General features: G+C 31.2%; 1 protein-coding gene across 3 annotated transcripts in view; it reads right to left on the bottom strand.

Annotated features, from left to right (window-relative positions):
- ATAD2B (ATPase family AAA domain containing 2B) overlaps nucleotides 1-13,611 on the bottom strand; it is a 141,499-nt gene that overhangs the window by 90,284 nt on the left and 37,604 nt on the right. For all 3 annotated transcript variants that reach the window (XM_031466652.2, XM_010992935.3, XM_031466651.2), the window contains 4 exons: nucleotides 11,431-11,506; nucleotides 4,811-4,909; nucleotides 3,140-3,251; nucleotides 853-968 (listed from right to left, as the gene is read on the bottom strand). In XM_031466652.2, the coding sequence (XP_031322512.1) occupies nucleotides 853-968; nucleotides 3,140-3,251; nucleotides 4,811-4,909; nucleotides 11,431-11,506 (403 nt within the window). The remainder of the gene's footprint in view (nucleotides 1-852; nucleotides 969-3,139; nucleotides 3,252-4,810; nucleotides 4,910-11,430; nucleotides 11,507-13,611) is intronic.

Genomic DNA, 13,611 nt, shown 5'->3' with positions numbered 1-13,611 from the left:
TCCTTTCTGCTTATAACACTTTCTGCTTATAAGTCCATGTTTTAAGGTTTCTCCCAAGGCTATATAACTTTATTGCTTTGAAGAAAATAATAATTATTTTTTAAATTCAAGTTATATCATATGAAAAACAAATAAATTGCTATTATGATTTTTAAAAGTCACTAAAGAATTACAGGCCAACTTTTTTTCCACCCAAACAGAAGGTCACTCTTTGGCAAGATTTTCTACATCCTAGAACACAGGAATGATGAATTAAAACCAAGTGTGAATAAAAGTACTTCTTAAATGAAAAGGGACATTTAGCAGTTTAAATCTAATAGTCTATACACACATCTTCAGAATATTTTATTATGCCCAATTTCCATTGACATAATTTCTCAGCCTTTTCTAATAGTTAACCACCTCATGATTAAAAACAATCTGATCATAAAAGTTAACTATCAAGCTTACCATTTCAAAAATATCACATCATCAAGTCAAAGAAACGTTTCATTGAAATTATGCTTCTGAAGATTAATCAATATATAGCATCAAACTCAATGCTAACCAAATTAAGGTAAATTTGGTTAAAACCAAATTAAGGAAATCCATTTGGGCAATCCACTTGTATATTCAAGGCCTGTATAAAGAATCGCATCTTGTCCCTGACTCTTAAATGCCAAAATATAAACTTCAAGAATACATTTAGTACCACAGCCTTTGAACCCTAAATATAAAATTTCATTCCTAATTCTCATTGCTAGAACACATCAAATAAATACATATGAAATATTTATATTTATAATCACTTACTAATTGAAAATTGATAAATTAACAGCAATAATAATAATAAACATCTAGGACACTGCTTACCTTGGAGGTTGAATTTTAAATTTTTCAAAAATTTCTGGATATAAAAGTGGAAATACTACCATTTCCTTTAGTGCATGAATATGATGGCTCAATCCACCTATGCTATCAAACCGCACCTTGGAAAGAAAGGGAAAAGATTAATACAAAATAATTTTAATTGTTCATACATTTTTTTTAAACTTATGAGATAATCTTATGATTCAGAAATGCATGCCTTCAGCAAGAACTGAAGTGTAAACAAAAAATTCATTATTAAGTTAAAGTTCAAAAAATTACATTTCTGAAATAAGTGTAGAAAAATAAAGTTGGTAGTAAAATTCAAGTTTACACTTCAGCTCAGGCAAATAAAGCTATTATTCATTAATCTTCTTGTAACTAAGGACCAGGATTAATGGCTAATCTAACATTCTAATAGGGCAATATTGTTCCGAAGGTGGGCAAAAATTAGTTCAGGAGTAAGTAAAAAAAAAAAAATCTTAGCTATTACAATGGTTTGTGCCCTCCAATGCTCAATTTTACCTGACAAAATCTTATTTTTCAATAATAATTTATCTAGAGAGAAATTTAATTTTTTCCCCTTAGGAGACAATGAAAAAATAGCTTCAGAAACACTAATCTATCACAAGAAGCAACAGAGATTTTTTTCCCTCCCATCCATATCTGTTCAAATATCTAAAGTTGTAAAGTAAAAAATTGTATAGAAAAAAGTACTTGAAGGGAATATGATAGAAATATGACTGAAAAAAAATCTAGAAAAATAAATATGGAGTTTAAATAACAGAAACATTCTAAGAAAAGCTTATTCTTCTTGTATATGACTTCAAATTTAACAAAAATAAGTTATTCTAATTGAGTGATAGAGACATCTAAAGTTAACTAGATTCAAGAGAATAAGGTGCTGGTAAACCCAACTAAACAAAGACCATTATGTCTGGTCCCCTGAGAATGTGAACTATTAGACATGAGATTCTGAAATAATCTGAAATTTCCTTAGTTTCTCAGTAGTAAAATATTCTCCCCTATGACTTCAGATTAGAGATAGCCAGTATTTCATTCTCAACAATATACACAAAACCATTTGATAATTTAAGCCTTTCACATGAGAATCAATTAAATAATTTGTATAGAAAGGTTTATGAGCGCAAAGAAGAAATATCAAGTATGTTCTTGGTTATGCAGTAACCTTATCCCAAAGTATCCCCCAAAAAAGATTCTACTAACAGTAAGAACGTCCCAAAAGATTCTACTAACAGTAAGAATCTACCATGTCCTCTAAATCTTGTCTCTCTTTTCATGCTACATACTTTCCCTGGGTACTACCATTCATTTTCCATAGTGACCACAATGATCCTTACATTGGTGATCATATCCAGATTTCTAGCCCAGATACTTCTCCTTAATGTCAAACCTAAATAACCAATTTCCTACAAGTTACTTGCAACTGTGATGTGTCGCAGATACCTAACCATGTCTACAACTAAGTCATCTTCACATCTTAAAACATACCTTCTTCTGTGTTTCCAACCTCAGAGAGTAGAACTATTCATTATCCCACCGAGACACTTAAGCCAGAAACCTGGGTCATACATTTAATGTGTTTCTCTCCCTCATTCCCCCAAAGCAATTAATTCATCAAATTCTGTCATCTATGAATTATCTCCTGAATTCTGTTAAATCCATCTACTACTTCTTTCCATCATTATCCTACTTTCTAACATGATCATTACTAAAGATTACTAGATTACAACTATGTCCAAACCTGTCTCCCTAATGCCAGCCTTGCTTCCCTCAAATTCATTAACTACATCATAGACAGAGTGATCTACTTAAAATGCAAATACAGTGGGGGAGAGTATAGCTCAAGTAGTAGCGTGCATGCTTAGCATGCAGGAGATCCTGGATTCAATCCCCGGTACCTCCATTAAAAATAAATAAATAAAATTACCCCCCCCAAAAAAAACCCAAAAAATTAATAAATGCAAATATGATCATGAAATCTAGGCAGCTTCAACAATACACCACTGCTTCTCATGGTTTATGGGGCCTTGTCATATTTGTCAGCCTGATTTTCTACCCATTTTTCATTTTATAGTTCCAATAACACTGAAATGGAAAAAAAGAGAAACACTTGAGTAATTATCAAACATGACCTGAAGTGCTAGGTTCTAAAATATACACATCAAAACACTAATGGTGATCTTCTACTTTTATTGTGTACTGAGTTAGAACCAATAACCTTAAAAAAAAAAATTAAAGCTATTTCTAGGAAACTATTTACAAAACTTACTGATTTATCAATGTTCATCGGATCAACATCAGCCAAGCTTGCACCCACTTTGACACGTTCTCGGAGAATACCACTAGCTAAATCTTCTGCTCTTAAGTTCATAGGCAAACATCTGAAATTCATAAAAATTCAAGTAGACAGCATTAAAAGTTTCATATTCTTAATGTCATAATAAGTTTAAATCTTTGACACATTTTCATCTTTCTCCTTTTTCTCATAACCCAGAAAATGACAAGGGATTTCATATTTTTAAACTACTTTTACTAAATTCTTTTAAACAGATCAAAAATAATTTATTCACTAGACAAAACAAATAAGATCATTAATCTATTTGTCCAAAGACCCTAATCTATACCAACTTAGAAAATTTAACAAACCTGATATTCCATATTACACATATATAAAATAAAAAGAGACCTACTATATGTACTATATGATATTAAATGAAATCAAGCTTTATTATATATTTAAATTTATCTTCAGATAGCATAAGGGTATACTTACTCAGCTTACATGATAGAAGAAATTTCTTTCCCTTTTATTCAAGGTAAACCAATTTCAGATCATATTTTCAGAACTAAGCTTTATCTTTCGTGTACCTATCTTAAAATAGATCTTCAGATGCCTAAAATTCTATACTATTTAATTTAAATTACCCCTAAGAAAATATAATCTATTTTCTCTTTTAACACTGTGTAAACACCAAAAGATGACATAAACAGGCTCAAAAAAAGTATAGCTTCTATGTACCTTCAATGACATTTCTGAATCCAAACCTACTTTCAAAATGTATTTCCAAAGCAGGTATCAGAATAATTCAGATTAAAGAGGCATTAAAATGTTTTATTTAAACTTAGGTTTTTCTCTTACATTTTCTTTCCATCGTTCACATGAGGAACTCTTTTCAGCATACAATCTGCACCAACCCAAACTTGTTTCCAAGGCCAACTAACTGAAAACTTGGTATTTCTACAGTAGATATATAATACCAAATTATAGAAATGTTTTGCTAAATGTAAAATATCTAAATAGAATTTATGCTTAGCATTATAAATGTAAGCTAGAAAATTAAATTAAATTTTAAAGAATAAATTATAACTTGATTCTTTAATTATCTACTAGACAAAATACTGATACTCTTCCCCACTGAAAACTCGAGATTTTAATGAGCCACATAGTAATCAGAGTATTTAGTCTAGTTAAGCAGAGATCACCAGACATACTTATTAAACCAAAAATAAAACAAATTTTCCAACGAAATCCAAGGGCTCTTGAGATAATTCTATTAGAAACCAAATCTTACTCTGAGTGCTCTAATCATTATAAGCATCTAAAATCAGCCTCATTAGACAGATTTGAATTAGAAGAGAGGCACTGAAGAAAAGACTCTTATAGAGGTTGGCCTCTTCCCCTAGCTCTTCTTTCTTCACCTTCCCACACACTATTTTACTGAATACTTACACAGTCAGTAATTTATAGGAAGTTTCCCAAGATTAGATTTCTACTCTAAGAATTACTAAGTAAAAACCAAGTCAGTGTATTACTCTAGTCTAAAATATGTGTTGAATATCACTGTTAGCAAAATGCTATAGTACAGATAAGAATCCCATTCAAATAGTTAAAATTGTTATTCCTTTTTTTCTACCATGGAAATAACAAAAGTTTACTAACCTATTTCTTGCTCTTGCCATGCTCTTTGATTTCCTTCTTTCAAAGCGTTCTTCATCAGAGGAAGTTGTATCACTACTATGAATGGCATGTTTCTTTCTCCTATTTAAAGACAGTAAAATCTTTAAAATCATTACATCAGCAAAGGGCTTTTAAAAACACGTTCTGAATCAAAGCAATAAACTTAATTGGCATCCAAATTTAGGGAATATCTATCATCGACTCATGAATAACAGGGGAAACTTATTAGAAAAGAAAGCTTATTCTTTTTCTCTACTTATTTTCCCATTCCTAAATAATCAGAAATAGTCCAGACACTAAAGAAAATAAAACACTGGATTATAGAGAATCAAGGGTTTTCTTTTTCCACCTAAAACACTTATACCCTGTTTGAATTTCTTATAAAATGTATAAAGTATTTCTGAAGAAAAAAATGTAACAGCTTATAATTAGAACTACAATGGAATGATTAGATAATGTATCAAGCTAAATTCATTCTCAAAGAGAAATAATAATGAATTCTACATTACTAATAGAACTTATGACATCTCTAGGATACCTAGAAAATATGGTAACTGTATGGAGGAATTGATATAAATTAATTTATTTCAAACTTAAATTGGCCTTCAAGGATGGCCCACAGCCTGCAGAGCCCTACTCTACTTCAATTCCCACTAACCTCAATAGCAAACCCAGATTTTCCCCAACTCTCATTAAGATCCTAGGCCTATCTAAATTCCTTCTACTGATTAATATAAATCCTTTCATTTCATCTGCATCAGTTTTTAATGCCTCCAAAAAGTTCATAAAGACTATTATAATAATTACCTAGTCAATTTTCACAATTTTGATAGTTATCCTCTCTCTTACTTCTTCCTCTCCATTAGGAAAATGCCTGTTTCCAAGTTTCTTATGCTGTATGTGTGTGTATGTACATGCGTGCGTGTGAGTTGGGCCTAATGTATACAAATATAATATATCTGCCAACAGCAGCACAATGAAGTGGGCAGAAGCAAAAGTGTACATGTTGGGCTAAGATAATGACTCCAGATGACAACTCAAATGCACAAGAACAAATGAAGAGAAGCAGAATGATACATAAAAAGGTTACTATACAAAACTATAAGCACATACTTGGCTGACTTACTTCTCTCAACTTTTTCAAAGGACACAAAATTATATAAATAATTCTGATAGTTTATTGCTATGTTTGTTAAATTTATAAATATAACATATATAACACCACTAAAGGCAGAGTTGTATATGCAATTTACCAGAAAGCCCTTACAACATACACAAAAATTAATTCAAAATGGATCAAAGACGTAAACATAAAGCTAAAACTATAAAACTCTCGGACAAAAACATAGTAGTAAAACTTCGTGATGTGGTTTGGCAATGGATTCTTAGATATAACATTAAAAACACGAACAAAAGCAGAAAAGATAAACTGAACTTCATCAAAATTAAAATCCTTTATGCTTCAAAGAACACCATCAAGAAAGTAACAATACAACCCACAAAGTAGGATAAAATATTTGCAAACTATATATCTAATAAGGAATTTGAATCTAGACTATATAAAGAACTCTTACAAGTCAACGACGAAGAGAGAACCCAATTTTAAAATAGGCACAGGACACAGACAGTTCTCAAAGGAAACTTTTTAAATGGCCAAAAAGCCCATGAAAAGATGCTTCATATCATTAGTAATCAGGGAAATGTTAATCAAAACCACAGTGAGACACATTTTATACCCATTAGCATGACTAGAAGCAAAAAGTCAGATAATAGAAAGTGTTGGGGAGGATATGAAAAACTGAAAGCCCCATACATTACTGGAGAGAATGTAAAATGGTACAGCCACTTTGGAAAACATTCAGGCAGTTCCTAAATGACTAAGCATAAAGTTATTACATGACCCAGTTATTCCAATCCTAGGTATATACTTAAGAGAAATGAAAATATGTCCACATAAAAACTTGTACATGAATCATTTATAGCATTATTATTGATAAAAGCCAAAAGCTGGAAAATTCAAATGCCCATCAAGTGATGAGTAGATAAAGAAAATGTAACATAACCCTACCTTGGAACATTATTTGACCATAAAAAGGAAGTATCAATACATGTTTCAACATGTATGAACCTAGAAAACATGTGAACTGAAAGAAGCCAATCACAAAGACCACATATTATATTCTCATTTTTATGAAATGCCCAGATTAGGCAAACCTATGAAGAAAGTAGATTAGTGGTTGCTTAGGGCTTAGAGGATAGTGGGAGTGGTAGAAGGTTAGACTTAAAGAGTACAAGTTCTTTTCCAAGGAGATGAAATATTATTTAAAACTGTGGTGAAAGTTCCACAGTTATCTGTGAATATACAAAAAAAAAAAAAAAAACCACTGGATTGTATGCTATGTGCATTGTATGGTATGTATCTTAATAAAGTTGTTTTTAAAAAAAAAACAACTAGGTGAGACATCAGTGATGCTGCTCCAGTCCTTTGTGGCTAGAGTATAGTTTTTACAAGATAAGAAACTATCCTTTAGATATGTAAGTATTTGCAAGCTAATTACATTATTTATTTTATTATGTTTATTCACAAAAAATGTTTACAAAAAATACCAGAAAACAAAACTCAAGATGATCTGAAATAAAAACAGAATACTATGAAAAGCCAGAAAACAATAAAATTATTCAAACTAAAAAACATGTTTGCCTAAATAAAATTACAAGGATGGAAGACAACAAGAATAAAATCTCTCAGAAAAAGAAAGGAGGGAGAGCAAATAACCTTTAATGAAAAAGAATATAAAAACAAATTATGTATGTATCAGTATGACTGGGAAATTATACTGTACACCAGAGACTGACACACTGTAACTGACAACACTTCAATTTTTAAAAAGGGGGAGGGGGAGAGAGCAAAAAAGACCATGAAAAATGAGAGACAGGGTAAGTGCTACAGAGGCCCAATGTTAGACCAACAGTAGTTACTGAAATAGATGAGGGTAAAAAATGAAGAGAAGAAATCTAGCAAAAAATAATACAAGAAAATTTTCTAGAGTTGAAAAAAGAAAATCTCCAAAGCAAGAGGGCCTAGCAAAAGGGTGAAAAAACAATTTTATATAGATACAGAAAGATAGATAGATACACAAACATATATATATATATATATATATATATATATATATATATATATATATACACACACACACACACACATCTACAAAGAAACAAGAAATTAAACCAGACTGACTTTTCAACAGCAACAATATATCATGGAATACAGTGAAATAAGAACTGCGAAAGTTTAAGGGAAACCTATTTGGATTTAGAATTCTATTAACTCACAAAAGTATTGGAAACTATGAAAATAAAATACATTTTCAAAGATACAAGGATGCAAAACTGACCTCCACACATTATTTCTGAGTAAATTACTTGAGACTATATTCCTGCAAAATGAAACAGTAAAGCAAAAAAAGAGACAAAGGATCCAGTAAAAAGGGGATCCAACCCATGAAAGCAGTGTTAAGTCCTACAGCTTTGCAGCAGGCCTAGAAAAGCATCTCCCCAAAGAGGAACAGGGAGATGACACTAGGAAAGATGTTATCTGACAAAAAGAATATGAATATTTTAATATAATCAGAAGCTTGGGAAACTTGAGACTACTTGAATGTGAGAGAAGGAGAACTCTTAAAATTACCACCATTGCTGAGACTATTAGAAGATAATCTCATTGGGTCCTTTTTCTCCATTTACACGAATCACCACAAGAAGTCCCACATACATTCCCGTCCCTGCAGGAATATGCAGGCTGTGCAGAAAGTGATACAATATCCCACATTCCTATCCCTCTGAACTCCATGTTCCCCTTCACCTCACCATTTTATTCCAAGCATTTGTCACATCTGACACATTATGTATTTTATATATCCATTAGTTTATCTCCCTCTATTAGAATGAAAGCTCCAAGAGAAGAGGGATTTTTATACTTTTAATTCTGAATATCCAGTGCCTTGAATGACACTTGGTACATATAGAAGGTATACAACATTTATTTGTTGAAAGAGTGAATAAATCTAACTTCAGGAACGATTCCCATTGAGAGGCCAGAGGTGGCAGTAAAATCCGTAAGAGGAGGATATTTAATCTTAGCCTCCTATGTAGCTCTATGGTGAAAAACACCATTATTATTCATAGAAATGTAAAAGCTACCCATGGGTTTTCAACTTTTAGAATTAACTTAGAAATAAATCAAGGAAGACTTAATAATTGTCACAGAAGAAAATGTAAATGTTATCAATCTTGGCAATATAAAAAGCTAGAAAAAATGAAATAGCAAGAGTAGCTATTAGGGTCCTAATCTTAAAAGAGGGGAGTCAAAGATATTGCCTACAATTAATAAAACAAAATTGTAGATTCAAGTATAATGATTGAAATTTCATGTGACCAAAGAAAAATTGAGGTTAGTGTTATCACTATATAAGAGTGAGGAAGAAATCAAAAGACAATGTTTAAAGTTGATAAATCAAGAAACAGAATGTCATTTATACAGTTTATGGAAGTAGCTATCAAAATAACTAAAAGTAGAAATATTCAAAGTGATTGCTGACTGACAGTAGGACTAGAGGTGCGGTAGAGTGGGTTAGGAGTATCACTTGCATTGAACCTATCTATTTGTTATTTTAACCACATGTATGTATTACTTTGATTAATAAGAAAAATTAAATACAGAAGAAAAGATCTTCAGAAGCAAAAATTCAACAGAAATAAAAATGGCCCAAAAGCTGGCTGAAGTTGACATCCTTAATCAAAACAAAAATCCTATAAACCCCAATGGCAAGATTATTAACAACCATGCACTCTCAAAGATACAATGCCATTACCACAAAATATATCATTCTTAAGCTTCAACCTTAATGGGGACATGCTAGAGGCATTCCCATTAAAGAAGTGGGATACAAAATTAATACACAGCAATTTACTGTTCTCATATAAACAGCCAGATGAGAGAAAATATAATGGAAAAATGAAGAACAGAAGAATGGGGAAAAAAGGGGGGAAGGGGCATCTTTTATGTAATATTTATATATTATATATAACTTGATAATAATCTTAGCAACTGGAATCAATGGAGAAATCATAGATTCATTCAATAAATGAGGTTGGGACAACTCATTTTCCACCTGGGAAAAAAGCTGGATCCATACCATAAATCTCACACAAGGATAAAATTCAAATGGATCAAAATTTAAGAGTAAAAAAATAAAACCTTAAATTCAAAGGGGAACTCCCTTAAAACTTCGGATTTGAGAAGGCTTTTCTAACTGATTCAAAAATCTGAACACCTTAAAAGACATAAATCTGACTACCTAAAAATAAGAACGTTCTAGTATAGACAACCAAAAGCAAAGTTAAAAGACAAACTCTGAACTGATGAAAAAGATTGGCAATTTGTGACAAAGGACTAAAAGTACCTATTAGAAAAATAGACAAACTTTAAAAACAGATATTTCAAAAAACAGGAAAAATAAATGGCTTTAAAAGACATGAAAAAACTCTCATAAGAGATATAAAAATTTAAAATAAATCAAGATCTCATTTTCAACTCTCAGACTGGCAAAAATCCAAAAGTTTGAGAATACATTTTGTTGACAGGAATATGCAAAAATAGGTACTTTCATACATTGCTGGGTGGATTGCAAACTGATTCAACACTACTGAAGGTAATCAAAACTACAACTTCATATTCCTTTTAATTCAGAAATTCCACTTCTGTGAAGTTATTCTACAAATATACTTGTACAAATGTAAAATAACAATTATGCAAAGGTATTCATTATATTGTATTTTGTAATAAAAAAGACTGAAAACAACCTGACTCTTGATAAAGAGCTAGTTTTAAAATGACAGTATAGTTACATACATAACTATAAACTAAATGTGAAATTTCACTACAGACAGTTAAAATGAATCAAGTGAAAAAAATAAGGTGTAGAACAATGTGCACAGTATACTTTGTGTAAAAAGGGTAACAATATACATACACATATATGAACATATCATCCAAGGATATACAAACCAGTATCAATGCTTCTACAGGATCTTGAGAGATTATTGAGGCTAGAAAAAAATCTTTTCATGTTTATTTTTTAATTTTTATTTTTGAACCATAAGGAATATATCACCTTTTTCAGAAAACTTAATAGACAAGATAAAGTTTCAAAAACAAAAAGTCTCCTTTGTACCTACACATAAAAGAAAGGGCAAAAGAAAACAAAAAGTAGCAAAGACTAATGGAACCAATACTTCCAATGAAAGCCACATGAGTCTCCCAGATTCAATTCTAAGAGACCAGAGGGCTGCATAGCTTTAGGGAACATAACTGTTAAAAGTAACTATTTCAGGCAAACTGAACCAGGAAGGTAACAGTCACACATAGAGTAACAACTATTAGTCACTAATTAAAGAAAGATGCTATTTAGTTACTCGTTGGCATTAACACCATCAATATCTATATTCCAACTGTAAGGCATTACACTATGTATTACTTAAAGGATATATCTAAATGACAAATATAAGTACTTCCTCCTTTCAAAAACAACAAAACATACCTGATATGACTTCTTCTTGCTGGAGATCTGTGAATATCAAATAACGTGTTTTCCCTCTTTTTTTGATGAGCTGGTACTTAAAGAAAAAAATTAACATAGAAATAACTAATAATAAATTGATAAACTGATATATTAAAGAAGTATAAAGTACTTCTGAACAGAAGCTAGTCATCCACCTTCAAGTTCTAAATGCTGTCTAGAAGAAGCACAACAAAAATAATAACTTTGTGGTAAAAACTGTAAGTTGTACATAAACCTTCTAAAAAATGTTAAACTGAATCTTTGCATCTTCAAGTTAAAGATTTCTTAGATACACCACCAAAAGCACAATCTATTAAAAAAAATTTTAATAAACTGAAATACATCAAAATTATAAATTCTTCTCTTTGAAAGACACATTTAAGAGAATTTTTTTAAAGAGTTACAGACAGAAAATATTTGCACATCACAAGGACTGATATCTGGAGTACACACAGCACTCTCGAAACTTCAATAATAAAAACAAGTGAATTTATAAAATGAACAAAAGATTTGATTATTTCACCAGAGGTAATGCTGGCAAATCAGCAGACAAAAATATGCTCAATGTTGTTAGTCATTACAGAAATATAATTTAAACTACAATAAATATATATTAAAATTAATTTTAAAAACTAACCACACCAAGTGTTGTCAAGAATATAGAGCAACTGAACTCTCATACATTCTTAGTGAGAATGTAAAGCAGTATAATCACTCTGGAAAACAGTTTGGTAATTTCTTAGAAACTTAAACGTATACCTAAATCATAAAAGCCAGCCATTCCATCCCCAGATGTTTATAAGAAAAATGAAAACGTATGTTCAAAGACTTCCACATAAATGTTCCTAACAACTTTATTTGTAATAGCTAGACACCAGAAATGTCAACAATCCAAATGAGCATCAGCAAATTAATGGATAAACAAACTGTGATATACCCATACAATGGAATGCTATTTAGCAATAAAAAGGAACACACTGTTGTAATATTCAACAACATGGATGAGTCTTTCGAATATTACATTGACTGAAAGAAAACATACACAAAAAAGAGTATATACTCATATAAAATTTGAGAAAAATGTAAACTAAGCCATGATGACAGAAAGCAGATTAGATCAGTCACTACCTGAGGGTTAGGAGTGGGAAGGCACAAGAAGGTTAGAGTAGGTTACAAACAGGCAGAATGAAATTTGGTGGGGGAGGGGTGATGAACATATTCATTCTCTTGATTGTGGTGACAGTTTCATAGGTATACCCCTAAGGTATTTCAAACTTACCAAACTGCACACATTAAATATGTGCAATGGCAATGGACTACATATACTTCAATAAAGCTTAAAAAAAAAAAAAACTGGAAAATGGTTCACAATCTTTCTTTTACCCTAACATAGCTCCTCCATTATTAATAGGACTATCTATGGCAGTGATTCCTAACTGGAGTAATGTCTGCAGTATAAGAGTTTGAGTAAATTGACACAGGTACTTCTTTGAAAACATTATGCAAAGTGAAAGAAGCCAGACACGAAAGGTCACAAATAGGCAAATCTATAGAGACAGAGTCACTAGTGGTTGTCAAGGGCTGGGGGAATGGAACTTCACAGAAGTAATAAAATATTCTGGAATTAGATAGTGGTAATGACTGCACACCCATGTGAATATACTAAAAACCAATAAATTTTACAGATTAAAAATCAGCATAATGCAGCAAAAATAATGAATTTCAAGGTATATGAATTATACCCTCAACTTTTTTATTTTAATTGGAGGGAACCAATAGTGACGGAACTTCCCAAAAGCTGGTGGTGGGGAGGGAGAGTCAATAAAATAGTACCTGTGGACCTGAATATCTGTCAGTAGATTTAACATCACTAAGATAAACATTTTCCTTCTCAAAAAAAAAAAAAAAAAAAACAGAAACAAAAAAATCCACCTACGTTATTGGCAAACTGCACTTTTGTGCCTTTGGCTAAATTACTGCACAATTTGGAACATAGAGAAATTTGCCATAAAGAACTGCTGCTGTAAATGAAAGTACTGAATAAACTATAACACAAAAGGATCAAAAGTATTTATTATTAAATGTAAGGTTCTTTAAATAAAATGTACATATTCTGTGTAATTCTATATTGCAACTATTTCCTTCAACTTTCAGTTGCAT

This window comes from Camelus dromedarius, chromosome 15, assembly GCF_036321535.1.
Source record: "Camelus dromedarius isolate mCamDro1 chromosome 15, mCamDro1.pat, whole genome shotgun sequence".
In the NCBI taxonomy this organism is placed as follows: Eukaryota; Metazoa; Chordata; class Mammalia; order Artiodactyla; family Camelidae; genus Camelus; species Camelus dromedarius.
The sequence above is the reverse complement of the archived record's forward strand: the minus strand, read 5'-3'. Positions and strand labels throughout refer to the sequence as shown.